The sequence below is a fragment of the Pogona vitticeps genome, chromosome 1 (genome assembly GCF_051106095.1).
Source record: "Pogona vitticeps strain Pit_001003342236 chromosome 1, PviZW2.1, whole genome shotgun sequence".
In the NCBI taxonomy this organism is placed as follows: domain Eukaryota; kingdom Metazoa; phylum Chordata; class Lepidosauria; order Squamata; family Agamidae; genus Pogona; species Pogona vitticeps.
Window position 1 is genome coordinate 324,687,022 of NC_135783.1, and position 24,383 is coordinate 324,711,404.

A 24,383-nucleotide genomic window follows, 5' to 3' on the forward strand; every position below is an offset into this window, starting at 1 on the left:
ATTTTACTGACATTTTATTATTTTAGCAACAAAAAGTGCTTCATTCACCATTTAGCATATACAATTGTAAAGTTTTCAGTTTTGTACAGGGAAAGCTATGAATATAAGCACATGTATCTTGACATTTTGCCATCCGGGGGAGGGGGTGAAAATAAATGTTATCGTAAATAAAATAAAATATATTATTTGCACATAAACAGTGTTCCTTCCACTTTGACTGCCTCTACCCCATCATCAGAAGATGCATCAATCCATAAATGGAGCCCCTATCCCTGCTGTGCTCCTTTCATTCTGGGTGAGCTAAATCTTGTCTCAAAAACAATTCCACTCATTCTAAAATAGCAAATAATCTACTGCAGTTTTTCCCCACATTCTGAAACTTTCCAGCTTTTCCTCCAGAAACATGGAAGATGGAGGGAGGCAAGAAGAAGGGGAAAAACATTTTTCCTTAACCTCTTCCAATTTTTTTCTCTTTATCCCCCACCCCCCCAGGGCAGGAGGTTTTACAGCTGGACCTAAGTGTACACTTACCAAGTTTCCACTGATTCAATGGGCTCACTATAGCTAGAACCAAGAATGCAACATAGGTCTGAGCCTTATAATGATAAACCACACAGGAAAAAGCTTGCGGGGTAAGGAAAAGTGATATTTCTCCTTCTGTCCTGCCCTCCCCAATAAAGAAACACTCTCCCAAATAGAACTAAACATCAATATAAAGCTTTTGTTGTACAAGATAGTGATGTATCATGCTTAATGCTAGACACAGATATGTACTGTAGGTATGTACATCAGGTGGCCCAAAGAATACGAGGTCTAAAAGTAGAAACAACAAAACATGCATTCTTGGCCCTTCCATTCCTGTATTAAGCATGAAAAAGATTACCTCTTTCTAAGCAATGCATTAGCACATTTTAATGCAGCTCTCAGTTATATGAATATCATATAAATCAATACATAAATCTAAGTGGGAAAGGTTCCAAGCTGGCTGTCCTGAAGAAGAATAAGGCCAGAGTGGGCCAAAATATACTGGCTTCTGACTCCCTATTGTTGACCATTGTACAACACAGCCCACATTGTGTTAAACTAAGCTGTGGAAAGAAGGCGGCCTGGGGTACTAAGAAGGGGAATGTTTTTTTTTTCTGTATAAAGACTTTAAACTCTACACAATTACTGGTTTTAAATAAAAAAATATATTCTGGATTCGTAATTCTTTCATTCAAAGTGAATTCTGACACCCTGCCACAGTTGATGGTCCTCTAGTTAAAATACAGTGTTGGCCCACACAAGTCTGAAGTCTAGCCCACGGCAAAACATTTAAGAGGTGGGAAACCTCTAGTAATCCTAAGGCTCACATGCCCACTTCTGGACTTTAGAGTGCTGCACCTGCTCCCCAGCCTCCCATATTTTTGTTTCATAAGGATTTTTTTAAAAAAAACCAAAAAAACCCTCTCACACTCTCTAATGGCCTTTTTCTAAACACAAACAATTGAAGTGTGAGAGTGCTGCATGGGTACCGGAGGCCTAGATGTGGCAACAGTGCCTCCCACGTCATATAGGGAGCACAAGGGGGGTTTCAGAACTGGGAAAAAAAATATTTGGTGTATGCAGGGCTTCAGCAGCACCACCTTTGGGGGTGATCTGTGGCTATATGACCCCATTTTACCTACCCTTATTTTCAGGGATACACATTTTGTTACAGCTCACCTTCATAAATCTCTGATTACCAGACCCAGCATTTACAGCTATTTTCAGTTTGCTCTCTGCTTGTTCTTGGCCACTGTTAGCCAACCAGAAGTACTAGATTAACTACTGTTGGAAAACAAAATACTGACATTTTGCCTGCTTCTTTGTCCAGTTTGCTTCTCTTTTCTGACAGGATTCCATTGAGGTCTTAAGGCCGCGTGGAACCGCTCAAGAGCTGAACTGTGGACCCCAGCACTCATGTATACGAGCACCTGCAGACACTCAGAATGTTTAACATTTATAAAATAATGCTGAAAATTCCCCTTGCACAGGGGACACAACAGAAAATTGTATATTTCACACCTGGAGATGTTCTAAGTGGGGGAGGGAGGGGGAACAGAACTTGAAAATTTGGAAATCATTTAGAATAGATGAAACAGCTGGGATGGAACCGAAAATATGGCAACATTGCTCCTTCTGCCCATTTTTTTCAGGGTTTTTTTTTAATGACGAAAGACAGGCATAGTACTAGGTTTCCAAAGTTAAGAGGTAGGAATGTGTTGGTCGGTGGCCACACACTGCTTCCTCCAGAATTTAGAGAGCAATTGCCCACCTGTGCGAAAAAATAAAACCAGCCCATCCTCTTCAGGTTCACAAAAATAAAAGAGAAAGCAACGTTCAAAAATGTCATTGCTCCAATTTTTTTTAAAAAGGTTGGAATGGGTACTGATTAAACTGTTAAGCATTTCTGCAATGATGATACAATACACATAAAATAAAGCATACATGCATACATTTTGACTTCTGAAGGCAGAGCCAAAGAATAGTAAATAAAACATATATGTCTAATGAATGGGTTTTAGGTCAAATTAAGCCTGAACTCTCTCTAGAAGATTAAACTGATTAAACTGAAACTCTGGATATGTCAATAGAAGATAAGAGTCATGAAGGGAGCAGGAAAAGGGGAAGAATGAACATGAGGTGGATTAGTCCAATAAAGGAAGCCACAGTTCACAAGACTCTTAATGACAGCACTTTTTTGAGGTCACTGATTCATAACAGTTCCCGTAAGTTGGAAGTGACTCAATGGCATACAGTATTAACAAAAACGTATACTCCCAATACTATGTACAATGCGAATTTCAGCAAGTTCCATCTAGGTTGGGAAGGGAATTTTCTCAACCTTATTGTTATTCAAGATGGTGAAACAGTGACGTCTAGTGGTCACAAAGATTCTACATTGCTTTTCAAAACGTATTGGCTGTCGTAAATACTTGAGAGTCTGGGGAAGAAAATAAGTGTTGAGAAGCAAATTTAATCCCATATAACTCAGTTCATGTGAAAATAAACAAGTTCTTCGCCTAAATATGCACTTGTGTGATCTTAACCACTCTGTATTATTCAATGCCATCACTTGCCTTTGCAAGTTTGTCATACGCTTTTTATCCAAATTGTTGTGAATATAAGCTTCCCAATATAGGGGAAATTATTTACAAAAGCAAAAATAGAACCTTTCCAGTCTCTTATGAGATTAGTTAGCATTTTAAATTACGAAATTTTTTCCTTCGTATCTAGATACTATGCAAATTCAAATTAACAGGTTTTGTCACCATTTCACCCACCCCCATTTCTCTCTCTCTCTCTCTCTCTCTCTCTCTCTCTCTCTCTCACACACACACACACACACACACACACACACACACACACACACACACACACACGGGGGGGTACTGCTGTAATCCTGTCAGACCCTGAAAAAGACATCTTCCTACAAAGCTTCCACAAGACAGGAATGCAAGCATACAGTATTCCATCTCGGAAGAGCCTCCCTCATCAGAAATGCCACCTCCAGGTAAGAGAAGGCCTTTGGGCAAAGTGGTCTGAGAAACTGCTTCTCACTCTTGCCCACTTGCTTTGGTCACTGTCTCCACATCTACCCAGAGAGAGAAGGCGTGTTGAATGAAGGTCACTGAACCTTCAATCAAGGCTCCCTTGCTTACCTCATACAGGTAGACACACTACAATAACAAGGAGAAGGAAAAGTGGGACAAGGAGGTCTGTTTCTTGGAAGAGTGCTTTTTTCTAGAGTTTTCAACATCTGGCAAGAATGTTGCCCAATTCTCATATTTATTTATTTATTTATTTATTGGACTTGTATACCGCCCCATAGCGCTACAAGCACTCTCTGGGCGGTTTTACAATTTTAATTATACAGGCTACACATTGCCCCCCCCCCCAGCAAGCTGGGTACTCCTTTTACCGACCTCGGAAGGATGGAAGGCTGAGTCAACCTTGAGCCGGCTACCTGGGATTTGAACCCCAGGTCGTGAGCACAGTTTTTTAGCTGCAGTACAGCGTTTTAACCACTGCGTCACGAGGCGCAGTTCGTGTCCCTTGAACTTCAGATCTTGAATAATCAACTGGTCTAGTTCAGAAGCATACAGAGCTTTAAAAACGCAGTTCTCCTGCCTCACTGTTCCCTGAAGCCAACTGCAGGGTGCCCCAATGCCAAAGGCTATGTAGGCTACACTGAGGTTTAGCTTACTGAAAGACTGATTGATTGACTGACTGATTGATTGATTGATTTGATTTGATTGATCACAAGTGTAGACCATTTAAATGTTCATTTATTTATTTAAAGGTGAACCATTAAAAGACTAACGTGGGAAGTCTCTCATTCAAATCAAGAGCAGCCTGACCCTTCTGCAGTAAATGAGCAATAATAGCCAATCTTGCGGGGTCATTGTAAGAACTGCCAGTGCCTGCACATCATGCTAGCCAGATCTGTTGTCCCTTCCAGCATGAACAGAGTATGCCAGAAGGCCGGGACACACAGGAAGGAACATCTGGGACTAAGGGTAAAACTGACATGCAGAGGAGTTGTGGAAGATGGGTCCTTTCACCTGGCATAAGACTATTCCTTTTACCTTAACAGTTTAGGATCTCAATATTTTTGTGGAAAGTCTCTCCCAAAAAACAGCTACCCAGCCCACACATTCCTCACATATTAAGAATTCTAACACCTAAGGACACAAAAAAAGCCAACATGAGGAGCTAAGCTTTCTTAGTCATGGTCCCTTTTCTCCGGAACAAGCTTCCTACAGACGTTTACTAGCCACCATCCCTCAGTTTTTAGGAAGCTAATCAAAGCTGAATTGTACAAAGCTGGCTTAAATAACTATCACTACCACTAATATGCTCCAGTCACTGTAAAAACTAGGGAGAAAGCCACTGTTGTAAATCAATTTAACAATTAGCTCTCCAAAAGTGATTAGCAAGCCATTAATCCTTGCAAGCATAAATATTTATATTTGTTGATAATCTCTTCAAGTAAAAAAGTGACAAAACTGGGAGAATAAATAAATTGCTAGATAGAATGATAATTTTCTCTGAAGAATTTAAAACAGTTTCATTTCTTTTCCAGTCTAATAGATCTCAACCTTTTACCACCATTGCATGAAATTTTAAAATGGAGGGAAAATATGACCCAAGAACAACACATGAACTTAAACAGCTAAGTATTACCTTACTCAAATTAAAATGTGTTATCTTTAAAAAAAAATTAAACATGACCTCTAAAGGGGGAGTCATTCTTTCAGAACAGAAAGCGTCAATCTAAATTAATCCTCACCAGCTTATACTGCACTGTATAATCGGCAATTGCCTTTTTAAAAAAGCACATAGGTCACCACATGTATTAAAGCAACCAAATATGAAATTAAACTTTTCATGGGCTCTGCAAGACACCAGAATAAAGTCAGTCAGAGATGACTATCCAAATAATCACCCAAGCACTTATATTAAATCTAAACTTACGAGGCATGCATTTTATCTCCCTGGCTTCTTATGTATTAGGGTACAGCAAGTCCAGTACTTCTCCTTGTATGCGTCTCATGTGCTCCTTACAAAGACAGGTTGAAAGGGGCCTTAATTTTCTTTTCTGAAGTGAACAATGGCTCAGTTTGTCTCCACAGCACAGACTCTTGTACTCTGCCACATGCATTTTGCTTCAATCACCAGAACACTTGCTATCCATTAAAATATATTTGGGCTTCAATAGAGGTGTATTCACAAAGCAATTGTTAACAAGCTTTTTAACAGCTTAAATCTTAGGTGTAACTGAAATTGTCTTAAAGCCACTCCTTTTCAAAAAACTGATGTGTACTCAGAAGCAAGAAGCTGAATATTTCCTGCCTCAGGGATGAGAAACCTTTTCATATACTGCTGTCTGACAGTTTACTTGACATCTAACGAAATGTACAGACAAGAATGACAGTCATTCTGCTAAATAATTATCTCAGACTAGAGAGCTCACAAGGAGCAGTGATGTTGCTTTGTATGTATGAAAAGGCCTTCTTGCATACCTCCTGCAGATGAACAGACATGTGTCCCAGTTGATCTTGCCGGCTTTTGACCAGCTGCCTTTCAGAGTGGATTTCTCGTTCTATCTCCTCAAGTCTCCGCTGTACCCGTTCTGACACCTTTCAAAAAGAAGGGGAGCAGGATCCAAAGAATAAATCTCTGTTAGAACTTTAAAGACAGAACATTAAAATCCCTTTTAAAAAATTAAAAATTAAAACTCTGAAGAAACTGCAGAGGCCTAAATGAAGATGCAGTTGTAAAATCCTCCACACAAGATTACTAAACTAGAAATTGTTCATCAGGGGCCAGATGAAAAAACAGAGGAAGTTAAACAATGAGAGGAGGAGACAGAATTCCTTAAAAATTGGGCCATAATTTTTCAGAGCTGCATCCAATAGGAGCCATGTTACCTGTTCGTTTCCATGCTAGCTTCAAGGTGATGGTGCTAGAGGGGCGGGGTAAAAATAGAATAAATAAACTAAACTAAACTAAACTAAACTAAACTAAACTAAACTAAAATAAATAAATAAATAAATAAATAAATAAATAAATAAATAAATAAATAAATAAATAAATAAATAAATAAATAAATAAATAAGGCCCTAAACGGTTTGGGACCTCGATACCTGACAGAATGCCTCTGCCCGATGAGATCTGCCCAACCTATATGATCTTCCCAGGCTGGGCGATTGAGCACAAATCACAGTTCGTGCTCCCCTGAAATAAATGTTTAATTTGATGTTTTTGAGGGGATATCTTTAGCAGACACATGTCAGCTCTTTCCAGCCCAAGGCTGAAATTCAGAGAGATAGGCAGGCAGGCATGTATGTTTGTATACCTTGGGTGTGCATGCCTGGAAGAGGGAAATGCTGAGCAAGCCAGCGCTAGAAAATCCTTCACGTGAACAGTGGCATCATGTGAGCACTGACACATCCAGGAGAGGCCAGCGGGCCAGCACACGCCGCAAACACACGAAGAAAACACACCCACCCACAGCCAGAGCGGAGGAGACAAGGGCTGAAACTGGCTCGCTGGAGGCAGGAACAGCGAGACGGCGTTCTGCATGCATGCCTCATTCCCCACCCCAGGACTGGAAGAAGATGTGGGCAAGTGAGCAAGTGGCAGGGGCTTCTGCAGGCTGCTTGGGGCTGGACGTCTCCCTCACCCTGCTTTTAACACACAGCAGCAGAGGCAAGTGGTTGATTAAGGCGGACGGAGGCTTCCACATAGGGGAAATTAATTTAAACGAGTTGATTTCACACCCGCACTAAAATAAGCAGACCGCTGGCAGAGTTAAAAAAAAAACTCCCTTTCACTCCAAAAACACGGTTCCCCATAAAATCAATCTGCTTTTACCCATGTGTTGTGTATTCACTGATTTTTACAGCAATTCAAAAGAGGCTAAACCCATATTAAATAGGGTTTTTTTAAAAAGCTATGTAACCACCTACTGGGCTTCTTTCTCCATTACCAAGCACTCCTTACATGAGGAAGAAACATGATATTAAAGACAATCGGTCAGAAGAAGGTCATTATCAGGGCTCAGCAACCACGTGCACAAGAGAGCCATTTGAGTGGAAGGAACTTCCCCTTTAGAAAAAAAATACAGCACACAAATATAAATGATGTATGATGATCTTTGGTAATGAAGACATGCTCAACAGCACAGAAGCCTATAGAAATTAAAACTGGGATGAGCAGTAGGATTTACTATCCCGTGAAACTCTTTATCATTCTCTGTAACTTGGAAAAGAAAAATAATGTTTCAAAATAAATCATGTACAAATATGATGGACATACATTATCAGTCTGGAATTTCAGCCTTTCTTGATAAAAAGAAATATTATACTTCTGTCTTATGACCCAAGGTAGTACGGTATTCCATGAAAAGACTCGGACTTCAATCTCATCATGCTTGTCACATAAAATATGCCTTGTGACAATGAGTGAGGACACAAAATCTGGGTCGTTACTTCCTCCATTGTGCATTTTTTCACAGAATACGAAAGCCTTGGTCATCTATCATCACACTATTACCTCAGTGCAGCAAAAGCAGAAGCAAGTTACATCTAAATCCTGTTAGAATGTGTACCTGTAGAACTGGACTATGCAAAGCATTTAAAGTGATGTGAATGTCATTCATGTGCATGTTGCGTGTGTGAGAGAGATGCGTACGTGCAGTATACCACCACACTATATTTCCACATACCATTAGAAGTTTGGTTGTTGCATTTTTAATGAAATTATAACATGAATTAACACAAATTACAATGAAACCTGAATTAAAATAAAATACCAAAAATATGGCTCGGTAAATCAAGAGCTTTATTAATGTGGTCAGAAAAATTATTTGCTGCACTTAATTTTGCTTTATGAAAGAAAATCTCCCTTATTTATATACAGACACTACCCTCTAGTGGCAGGTAAGAATTAAATATCATATGCAAACATCAGACTGTTTTGCTGTTCCTCTGTACTTGCAATAAGTTCAAATTTAATGCAAATATCACAGATGAAATTCAAAACCTGCCATGAAATTTTATCAGTGATATGACAGCTCATTTTTCTATATGATCAGCATACAGTAATGGTAAGTCTGATTTGAAAAGAGAACCAGGATAATGACTAATATGCCTCTTTTTGTAAAGTGTAGCACAGGCCTTTTTTCCTATTGGCAAATTATCAGGCACAAATATAGTTTAGTACAGTACTTGCACTGACTGAAGCCAAAGAAGAGGATGTTCCATCTCTAAATTCATTTTCTATCATGGGCAGTTTGCTAGGGTTACAAAAACTATCAGCCTGAAATTAGTTTGACCCTTATCCACTACAAAATCTTGCACTGAGATAGCTGGAGGATGTTTTCTCATACCAGAAGTAGATTAAGAGTTGTGTGTGTGTGTGTGTGTGTTTAGTCGTTTAGTCGTGTCCGACTCTTCGTGACCCCATGGACCAGAGCACGCCAGGCCCTCCTGTCTTCTACTGCCTCCCGGAGTTGTGCCAGGTTCATGTTGGTTGCTTCGCAGACACTGTCCAGCCATCTCATCCTCGGTCGTCCCCTTCTCCTCTTGCCATCACACCTTCCTAACATCAAGGTTTTTTCCAAGGACTCTTTTCTTCTCATGAGATGGCCAAAGTACTGGAGCCTCAGCTTCAGGATCTGTCCTTCCAGTGAGCACTCAGGGTTGATTTCTTTTAGAACTGATAGGTTTGTTCTCCTTGCAGTCCAGGGGATTCTCAAGAGCCTCCTCCAGCACCACAGTTCAAAGGCATCAATTCTTCGGCGGTCTGCTTTCTTTATGGTCCAGCTCTCACTTCCATACATCACGACAGGAAAAACCATAGCTTTGACTATTCGGACTTTTGTTGGCAAGGTGATGTCTCTGCTTTTCAAGATGCTGTCCAGATTTGTCATCGCTTTCCTCCCAAGAAGAAGGCGCCTTTTAATTTCAGGGCTGCTGTCTCCATCTGCAGTGATCATGGAGCCCAGGAAGATAAAATTTGACACTGCCTCCATATCTTCCCCTTCTATTTGCCAGGAGGTGATGGGACCAGTGGCCATGATCTTAGTTTTTTTGATGTTGAGTTTCAGACCGTTTTTTGCACTCTCCTCTTTCACTCTCATTACAAGGTTCTTTAATTCCTCCTCACTTTCTGCCATCAGAGTGGTATCATCTGCATATCGGAGGTTGTTGATATTTCTTCCGGCAATCTTAATTCCGGCTTGGGTTTCTTCCAGTCCAGCCTTCCGCATGATGTATTCTGCATATAAGTTAAACAAGCTGGGGGACAATATACAGCCTTGCCGTACTCCTTTCCCAATTTTGAACCACTCAGTTGTTCCATGACCAGTTCTAACTGTTGCTTCCTGTCCCACATATAGGTTTCTCAGGAGACAGATAAAGTGGTCAGGCACTCCCATTTCTTTAAGAACTTGCCATAGTTTGCTGTGGTCCACACAGTCAAAGGCTTTTGCATAGTCAATGAAGCAGAAGTAGATATTTTTCTGGAACTCTCTGGCTTTCTCCATAATCCAGCGCAAGTTAGCAATTTGGTCTCGAGTTCCTCTGCCTCTTCGGAATCCAGCTTGTACTTCTGGGAGTTCTCGGTCCACATACTGCTGAAGCCTACCTTGTAGGATTTTGAGCATAACCTTGCTAGTGTGCGAAGTGAGTGCAATTGTACGGTAGTTGGAGCATTCTTTGGCACTGCCTTTCTTTGGGATTGGGATGTAGACTGATCTTTTCCAATCCTCTGGCCACTGTTGAGTTTTCCAAACTTGCTGGCATATTGAATGTAGCAATATGCCAGCAAGAGTTGTAGTCATGGTTAAAGTGAAAGAGCGCAAATATATTTTGTCAGCCTATTGCAAGTTAAAATGCTCTCCTGAATGGGACCAAACTACTGGCAATAAGAAATGACTCTGAGGAAGTAAAATGTCCTGTCTTGGTACCCGAAGGTTGGACAAAGTAGGCTGTTCTGTCTCCATAGCATGGATCCAAAAGTGCCCTTCTGATGGTCAGAAATTACATCCACTCATCGAATGCTCATTTCCCACCAAGCAGAAGAGTTTTGTCCAGAAAAAAAAATCTGAAATCCACAGTTCTTCCATTTGTTTCTCCTAGCCAAACAGAAATTCTTTGAGTTTCAAAAGGAGGAAAGGGAAAGTGAGAGGGGATCGGATTGCTTGCCTGCCCTTTGTTTAAAGAATTGAGTTATAAAATTCCAAAACAATGTCTGGGGAGCGGTTTGAAACCATACTCTCCCCCAGATTACAGCTATTTCTAAGAAGCTTAACCTGCCCCCACAGGTTAAGCATAACATTTTGAAACCACCCACTAGAACTTGATGCACAGCATAAAGAAGATGAATTATCATTGACTGCACACTGGTTTTTTTTGTTGTTTGTGGGAGGGGTTGTTTTATTTCTTAAGTGGTCCAATAAAAGTATAATCTATTCCTGCATTTGTATTGTTTTGGGGACCATGCGGCCTTTTCCTGATTTTTCCATTTATTCAAGCTCTCTCACATGACTTTGCACAAACGTTTTTGAAAGAACTGTAGAAATTGTATACAGTAACTTGCATCTACCTTGTACTTAATATTTCTTACATTACTACGTTATCATCAAGAAATTTGTGTAAATACAGCCCCGAAGTCTTTGCACAGTGCAGTCTTCAACTGGCTTGGTGGAACAGCACTAACACATTTTCTCTTTTTGTTCACAGTTTTTTGGACCCAAGCCCATGTTTTGAAAATAATTGTGTTGTTATATATTCCTCCCTTACTGTATTTGGTTGGAGCAAAATGTTTTCTACAAAGCAATCTGAGCTAGATTGTTGTGGAAAGCATTCTTTTTGCTTGATGTTTTTGGAACAGAAAAAAACGTATCAAGAAATGGATGATTAATCCATGATTACTGAAGTTTAATTCCCAATTTATTGGATCCAAATTACTTTTCAAATAAGATTAGAAGATCTTCAAGCAATGATCCAAAAGAAACCAATCATTACAAGTATTTTGAAAACAGCATGCTTGAGTCAAGGGCAGTTAACAGTCTAAGCAGTTATAACTATGGAACAGAGCTGGTGAGAACTGAAATCGTGATACACAATACTCAATCAACAGCAACTTCATCTGAAAGAATTGTTTAAAAAACAAGACAATTCCAGCATGGGCCAGGGTAAGAAGTGTTGAAAGAAAAAGTGTATTATACAAACATTCACAGCCAATGGCCCCAATTCACAAACACCTCTACTCCATGAAGACAGGAGTTTCATACAAGAATCTCCCAATACTGCCTGGAAGGGCTTGAAAGCACATCAAGTTGAAAAGCACCACTAACATTACCCATCAAAATGTGTATTACTCTCATTTTTGTTTTATTTTTTGTATTGGGGAGGTGTCTTGCCAAGGGCAAGAGCTTCTTTTTTGATTCAGGAGACAGTGGGCAGACCAATGGGAGACGATTTATTAAAAGAAAGAGGAGGAAATCTACAATAGAATCAGTGCAGACTAATAACAGAAAGGAAACGAATAAACCTAATATAGAAAGACAGAGCAAAGAAAATATATGACCTGAAGACTGAAGCAGCAAAGTGTGCTGCTTATATACCACCCCAAAGTGCTTAAAGCACACTCTGGGAAGTATACAATTTAATTAGGCTACACATCCCCCCCCCACGAGCTGGGTATTCATTTGACCGACTTTGGGTGGATGAAGTCAACCTTGAGCCAGCTACCTGAGCCAATCAGGATTAAATTCAAATCATGAGCAGAGTCTTTACTGTAGTTTAATCATTGTAATACGAGGTTCCTCCTATCGCAGACCCAAAAACTTTCTGGGAAAAGTATACAGTGGTGCCCCGCATAGCTAGGTTAATGCGTTCCGTATTAACCCTCGCTATGTGGAATCGTCGCTAAACGGGTAGGGAAAACGTATTGAAACGCATTAAACTTAGTTTAATGCGTTCCAATACCTTGCTTACTTACCCGTTCAGCGAGGATTCCCCTTGCCGGCAGCCATTTTCGCGCCCTCGCTAAGCGAGGGCAGGGCGTGAAAACGGCTGCCGGCAGCCATTTCCGGGCTTCCGGCAGCCATTTTGGAGCCACCGAACAGCTGTTTGGTGGCTCCAAAATGGCCACCGCAATACCCGATCTTCGCAATGCGGGTTTTCCCCATTGCGAAGATCGGGTATGTTTCCGTATAGCGATCCCGAAAAAGGGATCGCTATACGGAAACATCGCTATACGGTGCACTCGCTAAGCGAGGCACCACTGTATATGTGAAAGAAAGAGATAAAGAGAGAGAACTAAAGCACACACAAAAAGTTATCTCCTGCTTGCACAAAAAGAAAACAGTGTGAGGAGATGTGGGAGAAGAGATGTTTTCTTCTCCCACATATAAAGCCCTAAACGGTTTGGGGCCTCAGTATTTGGCAGATCGTCTTCTTCCACCTAGATCTACCCAAATCACCCAACATAGCCAGCAGGGATGGCTGAGGGGTCTGACGCCGAGGGAGGCCCGGAAGGAAAAAACAAGAAACTGGGCCTTCTCGACGGTGGCCCCTCGGCTGTGGAACACACTCCCAACTGAAATTCGGCTGGCACCCTCGCTGGGTGTTTTAAAAAGCCAGTTAAAAACTTGGCTATTCAAGCAGGCCTTCCCTCCAGTCAATTAATTGATCTTTATTTTTCTTCCATGAGTCATGTCATCTTGGTAATGTTTCTTTGGAATTAATTGCTATAACTGCACTTTTGACTATTTGTATACATGTCATATTATTGTGTATTTATCCATGTAAGCCGCCCCGAGTAGACATTGTCGGGGGGGGGGGCGGGGTAAAAATCTAATAAATAAATAAAATAAATTTCCCTAAGAAGCATACTCAGAAGGGAAGATCCACTGTTTCCACCATGAACCAATGGGTCTTGCTTCTGAGTAAACAGGCATGAGATGGCATAAGATTCCCCTTGCGCCCTCTTGGAGGTATTAGGGTAATTTTACTATGTTATGGGGGGGCAACATCTCTAAATCCTCCAAAATCTATTTTTTAAAAAAAAAAAATGACCACAACAGTTTTAATTTTAAAAAATGACTTTTTAAAATTAAGCCCATCATGTCAATTAACAGATGGCTGGACAGCTCAGTGGCTGCAAAGCCAGAGGTTGGGAGTTTGATTTCTCTGTGCCTCCTGCGAGTAGAGCCAACCGGTGTGGCGGGCAAGTTCAATAGTCTCAGGATGCCCCCCACACACACAAAGAAGGTAATGGTAAACCACTTCTATTCTCTACCTGAAAAACCATGAAAAGGGTTACCATAAGTCAGAATTTACTTCATGACATGTTGTTGTTGCTCCTGCTACTGTTGTTAATTAAGAAAAACCCTCTGTAGCAACATTTACTGTTTATAACTGCTGTACTAAGTATTTTAAAAAATAATACAAATTAACTTATGTGGTTATACACCTTCCCACTTAGCTGTGTGTACTTGGAAGTGCAACCCACAGGCTACTAGTAAATCTAAAAACTGCCCCTTAATCCACTGATATTGCTCACCACTTATTTAGATTTTGCCTTTAAGATTGTTTCCTTAGGGTAGCTCTAAAATATGATCAGAGTATGAGGAGTGGAATGGCTGAAGGAGAGCCTGAGGGAGAGAAGTACAGCATTTATCCTCATGGATCGGACTTTTAAATTAATTTATCATAAAATAAGGATTTTATCATACTTAATGACTGTATTACTTAATAACACAGTTAGTATAACTATAACTATTATGTGACAGTTGAAGAGTGATGTGAAGAAAAAGTGAAGGTAGCAGGAAAAAAGGAAGATCTAACATTAATAGATAGACTCAACAGAGGAAGCCACAGACTTTTAGTTTGCGAGAGCTAATTTAAATTGTGATTCAAACTGTGATTTAAATAAACTTTTAAAATGTTGAAATCATTGTTTTTTACTCACCCTGATTTCACCCAACCTGCCACTTGATAACTTGGGGGGGGGCAAATTGACAGCATGTACCGTATTTTTTGCTCCATAAGACGCACTTTTCCCCCCCAAAAAAGTGGGGGGAAGTCTGTGCGTCTTATGGAGAGAAGCTGGCAATTTCGCCCCCACTGGCCCCGTGGGGAGAGCCTCGCAAGGGTCCTAAGGAGCATTCCAGGACTCTTGTGAGGCTCCCCCCCATCCCTCACGGGGCCAGCAGGGGTGAAATCGCCAGCTTCCAGGACCTTTTCTGAGCCTTTTAAGCCTCAGAAAAGGTCCTAGAAGCCGACGGTTTCACCCCCCCGCTGGCCCTGTGGGGGTGGGGGGAGCCTCGCAAGGGTCCTGGAACAGACCCTAGGACCCTTTGGAGGCTTACCCTGCCCCCCCACCGGCCAGAGGGGGCAAAATCGCCACCTTCTGGGACTCTTTTGAGATTTGGGATGCTTCAGGAGAGTCCCTGAAGGTAGCGATTTCGCCCCCTCTGGCTCCGTGGGGGGGCAGGGTAAGCCTCCAAAGGGTCCTAGGGTGTGTTCCATAAGACGGACCTCTCCATAAGGCTCACCAAATTTTTAGGAGAAGAAAACAGATTTTTATTTTCCTGTTTTCTTCTCCTAAAAATTTGGTGCGTCTTATGGAGAGGTTTGTCTTATGGAGCAAAAAATACGGTAATATAAAAACAACAAAAAACATTGTTAAATGGAAAATGAACACTGTATTAAGTAGTCTGGAGACAGATTTGGTCTATTCATTTATTTTGTTATTTTATGGTTTTGGTACTGTTGTAAACCACCCAGAGTGGCCCGGCTGCCAGATGGGCAGTATAGAAATCAATCAATCAATCAATCAATCAATCAATCAATCAATCAATCAATCAATCAATCAATCAATCAATCAATCAATCAAATAAATAAGAACTAAACAGGACCTTTCAGAGCTAGAAACTGCACAGGGTTACCAAAAGTCAAAGCTAACAATGCACCTTTACTTTCAAATCATTCTGACTCATTCACCTGATATCTGGCAGAGCGCCTTCTCCCACCCAGTTCAGCCAGAGTCACTGGTTCCAGCCAAGCCGAGCGGCTGAGGGGCCTAACACCAAGGGAGGTCCAGAAGGAAAGAACGAGGAACTGGGCCTTCTCAGCAGTGGCCCCTCACCTCTGAACAACTTGCCCATGGAGATTTGCCTGGCTCCCTCTCTGGGTGTCTTCAGAAGTAAACTTAAGACTTGGTTATTTGGGCAGGCTTTCCCTCCTGCTGTATCTTGAATTCACATTTTAACATCTTGGATTTATTGCATTTTTATTGGTTTTACTATTTTTAAATTTGTAATGCCGCCTAAAGTAGACCTTTGGTCCACAGCACTTCCGCTATGAATGTGGGTTAGAAAATGGCAATTAAACTAATATGTCCCTGTTCATGCTCTCTCTCTCTCTCTCTCTCTCACTCACACACACACACACACACACACACAGAGAGAGAGAGAGAGAGAGAGAGAGATGCATCAAAGGAATCCAACTTTCATGGATATATATGTCTGTGCACAGAAAAATTCAAATGTGCTTTTCTATACTTCTATTAATAGTGCTTCAAGCTGTGTTAATAGCTGTTTTGTTCTTTAAGCTTACAAAATAAACTTTAAAAGTTTATAGCCTACATATACAATATCACCATCTATCCTCTTTATACCTCTAATAAAGAAATATGTAAACATTATGTTAGACAGATAAGGCTTTTAGTCTGTTGTCAAACATTCCAGAACACAAGTGGTCTTAATGGGAGCTGGACATGGGACTTTTGTATTTCTTGGACTTCAGCCCCCAAGATTCAGCAGAAATTCTTCCTGGCCAGAAATCTGGGTGCTTTAGCCAAGAAACTAAAGTCCTCAGAGGCGTTTTCAATTAAACATAGGGGAGAATGATGGCTCTGGTAGCCTCCATCTGCACGTGAGGAAGAAAGAAGAAATGGCTGAGAGGGGTTAAGCTTCATGGGAGCTGAGAGGGATTAGGGGCACAGGTAGGGGACTAGCAGTGTCTCAACCCATTAGCCTCTGCACACAATACATCTCAAAAAACTACCATTCCCCATATCCCCTGCAGCTCCCATGCCTACCAAATGAGGCAACAAGGGATAATCAGTAAGCAAGTCTCATTAATTTTATGGGTTTAACTTTAACAAAAGATTTCAGTGAGTAGTGCTCCTTGTTCCCAGTGCCAGTCACACTCCATTCCATTCCACCCTTTCCACATGTTTTTCGCCTCTTCCAGACCCTCTGTATTCTATGACCAGAGAACATGCTCAGTTCTCATTTAGCTATTTGGTTTTGAGGGTTGTGCGTATGCGCCTTAGGTTCTTCCCCAATCCACCTTTTGTGTAGGTCTGCAAGCTTCCTTTCTTAGATAGGGAGCCTTCTTTCTTGGACATGGATATTCTGGCATGAGAACGTAAGGTCTCCAGCTTCAACGAAAATAATTAAGCACCACAAACAGCATGTACAACGAACAGAACTGCGTGCCACAAAATGTCCTTGTTCTTTTATTTTGGCAGCTACAGATGAGTTTTAATTACTATGTTGATAGTACTTGTCCGTATGTTAACATCATACTGTATTGTTCTGCAATTTGTAGAAATAATGAAGCTTTCCAATTGGCACAAAGGTCCCTCATCTAAGCATTTTCCTGCCTTTCAGAAATATTATTAGGGAACAGAGCAGTCATCTAATAAAGATTATTAAAAATCTGAGCTAAACAGGCCACATGCAGCAGAAAAGCCTAATTTTTAATGGCTATTTATTATTCATATGCCTTTTATTTTAAAGACCATATTCCCAGGATCTTACATTATTTGCTGAGGAGACCGAATAATCTCATAGCTTTATTATATAACATGAAAAGGAAAATTTGAGAAATAGATGAGTGACTCTGGAAATTATTCTCTTTTCTCAGGGCCTTAACATTCCTATTCTTTTAGGAGTCAAAATTGCTTCACATATTATACTTCTACTTATTTCCCTTTGCGGTCAGATATGACACTGAAAAGGACAGACAGATATGAAAAATGCTTGCTTTACCACTTCTGCTTCATATGCCACAAATTCTCTTAAAGCAGTTTTTCAATTCTCAGTTTGTGTGTATGGACCCCAGTTAACACAAATAGTGGAAAGTAGAGATGGGCATGTAACACTCAGTCGTTCATGCCAGTTTATCCTTCAGAAGAAAGGTGTTCGGTGGTTTCCAGCCCTGCCTCATCTGGCAGGTGTCCACTCGGAGGCAATGCCCAGAGCAGGTGGGTTAGGGAAGCCAAGATGCTGCCTCTGAGTGGGGTCCACCAGCAGAGGTGGGACTGGGAATCGCCAGTTCATCCAAACAATGAACCAGCAGTTCGTGACCATATCTAATAGAAAGCGATTCATTTTTAGGTACTGCAGACCAACAATGACTCAACATGGTGGCAATTCTCCTTTAACAATATACCAATATTTATGAGAACCCCGAAGAAATCAACAGTGGTCGTTACAGACAGCAGTTCTCTGTATAACTGTGTCACCCAACAATAAACAATATTTTTGTTTTCATTGGTGTTACAAAAACAGCATGCACTCTAAACATTTTTGCAAAAAGGAGGATTAAATCCTGCTTCCCAACCACTTTTACCAAAGCCTTTCTGAACTATCACGACTTTTCCATGGCTAAAGAAAAACTCATGGGGCTTTCCCTTCTCCAGATTCTTCCATGTGGCATGACAAGGAACTCTTTTGACCTCCATAAATTTTTCTGCACCACCTTAAGTTCTGTAAGACAAAGCAGGTGATGCCATTTCTAAGACTTCTATACCTTTGATAAGCGTCCATGCCCCTTCAAAGACTTCTATAGCTTTGGTGAACATTTGTATTGAATTATTCAGCAACTTCTGCTTATAGAAGGATGATATTGAAGTATTTGCAATCGCAAAACGATGGTTCCAATGGGGTTTTTTCGCTTGACGTTTAGGAGCCTGCTTTGCGAACCATTTGTTCGCTAAACGACGATTTTTCCAGCTCCGCAAAATGGCTTCCCTTCACAAAATGGCTTCCCTCCCTTCTCAAAATGGCTGCTTTCCGGACCCCTGCTTCAGAAGACAGTGTTTTTAAACAGCTGATCGGCGGTTCTCTATGGGCAATCTTCGATGGATGATGAGGTGTTTCCCCATTGGAACACATTGACTGGTTTTCAATGCATTCCAATGCATTGGACGACAATTTCGCTTAACAGTGATTTTCCTGGAATGGATTATCATCATCAAGCGGGGCACCACTGTACCAAATTTGATTTTATGTACTATCTACATTCTTTCACTGATGAGCTGCTAGCTGAACTGTATATAAATAAACAAGCCGACCCACCTACCAAGTGTGGTATAGAATTTAGTGATCCACTACCTTTGACATTTCCCAAATGTCAGCATGGTCCGATACTGCCTTGCAATATATACATATATACAGTACATAAATGTGAGCACTTATAGAGAGTAGGAAGATCAAGTGCAAGACTCAGAGGACAACCTCAAAACTTCACCTCAATCAAGACAGGATCCAAGGAGCCCAGAAACAACAGGCCAAAAAGTCTAATTGCACTGAAACAGTAGTGGATCCACATGATCAATTTTAAATCATTTGTTCTGAAGACATGAAGGCTGAGATGCTGAATATTTGACTATCCAAAAATTCCTGTATATCTGGAAAAAAAACCTAAAAGACTGAATGCCATATTAAAACTCTTCTCATCAATATGTAATTTTCTAAATCCAGGACGTTTTAAGGCACTTTTGCAGGGATAAATGCTCGGTCATATAAACCCCCCATCTGAAACTACAGAGCTATTGGTCTAGCAAAAGTCTATTGGTTTGGTTTCCCAATAGTTAAACATACTGTCTCTTTGCTGAGGACCTCATAAGGGCACTCTGCTAAGAAACTTGGAAACTTGTTTTGTATGACTACAATGTAAAATGTAGGGTTTTTTTTCTTCAAAGGAGAAGGTATTCCTACCTCCACACCAGAAGCTCCAATGATGCCTTCGAGTAAAAAGGCATTAAGAAAGAAAGAAAGAAAGAAAGAAAGAAAGAAAGAAAGAAAGAAAGAAAGAAAGAAAGAAAGAAAGAAAGAAAGAAAGAAAGAAAGAAAGAAAGAAAGAAAGAAAGAAAGAAGGGACTCATCTCTCATGGTGATGTCCCTTCATATGGAGAATGCAGTTTTTTATCAGCCAACAGAGACAACACATACCTATGGGATGAACTTGGTAGGATTTTCATTTATATCTAAGTCTGAAGCCAAGTGGACAAATCCAATTTAATTTTCCTCTCAGGATGTCTTTACAAAATGCATGTTGGACTGCATAGAAGCCAGGCCATGAACTGGTTCATTTGCACCATACCATTCCCACCTCATTAAGAAAAGTGGATTCTTTCCAGCACTCACAGTTTCCTGTCTTTGGGACTCATTGAGCCTGTCAGATAAGTCTTCCAACCTCCTTTTCGTTTCTGCATCAGTTCTTCAGAGTTAAAAAAAGTCAGAAAACAAAAATAATTAAGAATAGTAATAATTTCCCAATAGACTGTGTGCTACATTAAGCAAATAATTCTTCAGCATTAATACGAGATCCTAGCAAATGTTTATTAAACAGTAGTACAGAAGACAATTCTCTAACTTTTAGAAAAATCTCTCAGAATAACAAATTTTCATCTATAATTTAGGAAAACAAAAACCAAGGCGTGACTTTGCTCAGCACTGCCAGCAATTAACTTAATATCTTTCATACAAGAGGCAGGTATTGTTTTTTCAATTTAATTTTGTTTTAGTTGCTGTTATGTCTGATGAAGTGGACTTGTCCATGAAAGCGCACATGAAAAAATATAAAAACTAGTCTTTAAGGTGCTCTATCACATTTTTGTCTTTTTTAAAACTATTTTTTCCTAGTATGCTTTTAGCAATAATGGTTTAATTCTGTTTGTTATGTAGATTCCACAGACAACTCAGATGATATTGTCTGTGGAATGAGAGGGCAAAAAAATTCCCTCAAGGCCATTTTTAGAGTCCCACAGGCTCCACATAGCCCCTCAATGGACTTTTCTGCTCCTGGAAGCCTTTGGCATTTGGGGATCAAAGCTCTGTTCCAAATTCTCAAAAACTCTAAAATCCAAACCACAAGTGAACAGCAGGTAGTGCTTAGTTATAACTCCCTTCAACCACTTTGGGACCTTTTTAAACATGTCCAAGTCTGCTGTAGTTGTCACTCATGGTGCCAGTTGGGGTAAAAATCTCTCACACGCACCAGACTCACCAAAGTTGTGCAGCTCAATCTATGCTCATACTGTCTATGTGTCTTATACATCATGCCTGATTTTTTTATGCTAGGCATTCTGCCTCAACAATGTAGTATAATCTGCCCCATTAACACTCTCCAGTTTTGTGAGGTACAATTCATATGAAGTGGGTCCTCTTTAAATGTGACTTCCAGAGTGTGGATGCCAAGCAGGTCGGCTGATATCATTCTCTCATTGTGCAAAAGTTCTATTCATAACATGAAACACAGATAAAATTATAAATTGTGCCGTAACAAATGGAGTTCTAATCCAGTGTGTTATCTGGTTCTTAATTTCTTATGTAAAGAAAAAAACAAAACTCTTGGATAGAAACAAAGAGAAAAGTTGTCCCATTTCTTTCTATTTGAATTAAGATGGTAATTCTTCTAGGCTCCATTAGTTTGGAATTTTCTTCCTATACAACTATGTACTGCTGTCTTCATAGGTCTTTTAAAGACTTGTAATGACACAATCACTGAAGAGTTCAGTATCCGGCTGTCTGGCATGTTTTCCACCTAGTAGTTCCACAGGTGATTTCACCTACACAAACTTATCCATGGAAGGTTACCATGCCACCCACTTTGTAGGGACCAACCTCACTGGAATCTCTAGTAGAGGTGGAAGAGAAAGTCTAAAAGAAAGGGAAACTCTGAAAAAGATTGAGACCAAAGGAAGAAAAGCCAGGCCACAAAGACCTGGAAATGAGTGGGCTATAAAAGGAGGGAGAAGGCAGTAAGGGAGACAAAGACTGGTGGCAACAAGTTGAAGGAGAAGAGAACAGGAGGAGAAAGAAGAAGGGGGAGAGACCTGGACAGACACAACAGAGTGGCCCCAAACAAACCCACCCAAGGAAGTGCTGTCAGCGTCAAGCTTCAGCTCTCCAGGAGATGTTGCTGCAACAAGAAAACACGAACAGCCACCCACAGAATCAGGTTCAATGTCCCCAACACCTTTACCCAGTTGCAACGCCAGAGGAGGCAGAGACAATTTAATCATCTCTGGCAACTGGGGGCCAACATACAGTCATGCCCCGCTTTACAAGTGCCGCACATTATGATGAAACCGCATTACGATGATGTTTTTGCGATCACTTTTGCGATCGCAAAACGATGGTCTGAATAGGGGTTTTTTTCCTTTGCGATGATTGGTTCCCTGCTTCGGGAACCGATTCTTCACAAAACGACGATTTTTGGACAGCTGATAAGAGGTTTCAAAATGACTGCCGGGTAAATAAAATGGCTCCCCGCTGTTTTCTGGGACGGATTCCTTGCTGCACAGGCACCGAAAATGGCCGCCCTATGGAGGATCTTCGCTGGACGGTGAGTTTCCAGCCCATTGGAACGCATTGGAGGGGTTTCAATGCATTTCAATGGGTTTTTTATTTTCGCATTACAACATTTTCATTCTACAGCGATTTCGCTGGAACGAATTAACATCGTAATGCGAGGCACCACTGTACGGTGCAGAGGACAGAGACTGGGGCAATATTATACCTTCAAGGTTTTTCATGGAGATTGACACAACCGCTCCCTGTCTTTGGACTCTACAGTGGACTACTAAGCACAGACAGATGTTCCTAAAGTAAAGTTGAATCGCCAAAAACAAAACAAAACAAAACTCCTTGACATCGACTCTCATGTCTGGACCAGTGGACACATTTCGTATCCTGTTCTCCATGGAGGACCTGGGGACATGTACACTTACTTACAAACTGTTTTTAACTAGTACTGTATTTGGTCAAACTACTGATGCCATTGTGCAGCTTTTACTGTAACAGCTTCCTATTTTTGCTGCAGCCATTTTTGTGTGTGTTTACTGATTTCAAATTTTGATTATCTGGTTTGTGATATGCTATTACAGATTGATTTAATAGGTTGGAAGTGTTTATAGTTTATTTACAGGGCAAATACTTTAAGTACAGAAGACCCCTTGTTCAATTCCCACTACCTCCAGGGAGCTGGGAAAGAGATCTCTGTCTGAAACCCTGAAGATCAAATGCCTGCCAGAGTAGACAGAACATTCTTTTCAAATAAGAACTGTCAAATCTATATACTCATGGCAAAATTATTTCTTAAAACTGAATTCGTAAGACAGTATGCACATTTTCCTATGTAAAAAAAGTTGTGTGGAAAGCAGCTTTATAACTGGCTTTGCAGATCACTCAGTTATTGAAATAGTTTGAAAAAGTTTTACTTTTTTGGACTACAATTTCCAACATCTCCTCAGTAAGCATGGCTACTGGATCTGCAGGTTAGGTGATTCTGGTAGTTGGTAGCCCAGAAAAGGAATAGTTTTCCACTGCTATTAATGCCACACAAGCACAGCCATTCAACTAAAAATGTGTTGTCTGAAGGGCATACTCTGGCATAAACACTCTCACATAAACTCTCAATGTAATGTGTTCTAAAAATAATAATTTCCTGATAAATTGTCCACCCAGTCCCACAAGCAAAGTCATGCTTGCTTTTCCTACCTGTTTCTTCTTGAGAGCTCTCTGTTAAGATCATCTTGCAGACGAACTTGTTCACTACTGAGATCCCTGAGTGACTGATGTAAAGAGTGCACCTGCAAGGTGAGCATATACACATTGAAAACATATATTTTAGATTTTTTTCCTTCAATAATCATGTGTTCCTGTTTTAAAGTCTTTAAAAATAAAGAAGAATGCCCATGTATCAGTGGACCATTTCCTTCAATTCTAAAAAAAATCATAATTAACTGGAAGGATAGAATCTCAAATGCCATTTGGACACTGAATTTCATGTCTTCACATGAAATATTCTGGGCCAGTCTTAAATAGGTCCATTTTGGTTAAACTCCAGAATACATTGAAATATATTTTTCACTATTTTCTCTCAGGTTGATTTTCTCTTTATGATTCACTCATTCATTCATTCAAATATTTTATCCCACTTTTCTTCTTGTAAGGGCCCAACACTGCCTGTGATGGTCATGAGACTCAGAGAGAGGTGTCCCCTCATGATCTTAACACCCAGGCAGATCGGGTATCTGAGATAGCTTGGACCCAATCTATTCACTTGTTCCTTACATTTATAAGATTTATCCTAAGCCTTGGATTAATCTTCTGCAATTCTTTTTCCCAATCACTGCTTCTAATTCTACGTTCCTAACTAAGGTCCAGACTAATAAACATCTCCCTATTCTAAGGCATCTTAAGACTCATTTTAGTTAGTATATAAATAATTGTCAGTCTGCATTTAACTCCTCCAATTTCTCCACTCTCCTGCCTCATATTTCTAAATGATCTTTAAATTGTACACCTGAACACACTGTAGAAAATGCAACGTTCCTTTGCTCTCTTTTCTGAAAAGCTATCTGAATGGCCAGGCAGTTACAGACACTAATATGCTTCTCTATGCACAGCCCAGGCTGATGTTAGCATTATTTGGTCTTTAGAACCCACATACTAGCTTCACCCTACAAACACACCCATCACTTTCAACAAGCAAAAGTGAAAAAAGTAAAAATATAATGATGGCAGGTGATGTAATAGG

At 40.4% G+C, this 24,383-nt stretch overlaps 1 protein-coding gene across 18 annotated transcripts in view; it reads right to left on the bottom strand.

Annotated features, from left to right (window-relative positions):
* CEP128 (centrosomal protein 128) overlaps nt 1-24,383 on the bottom strand; it is a 268,788-nt gene that overhangs the window by 231,531 nt on the left and 12,874 nt on the right. For 14 of the 18 annotated variants that reach the window (XR_013540771.1, XR_013540772.1, XM_078383704.1 and 11 more), the window contains exons 6-8: nt 23,342-23,433; nt 19,985-20,057; nt 6,048-6,164 (exon numbers count right to left, since the gene is read on the bottom strand). Coding sequence is in view for 16 of the 18 variants with exons in the window: in XM_078383704.1 (XP_078239830.1) it covers nt 6,048-6,164; nt 19,985-20,057; nt 23,342-23,433 (282 nt within the window). In the remaining 2 variants the exon portion in view is untranslated. The remainder of the gene's footprint in view (nt 1-6,047; nt 6,165-19,984; nt 20,058-23,341; nt 23,434-24,383) is intronic. The other 4 variants (XM_078383707.1, XM_078383705.1, XM_020812631.3 and 1 more) reach the window with 1 other exon arrangement.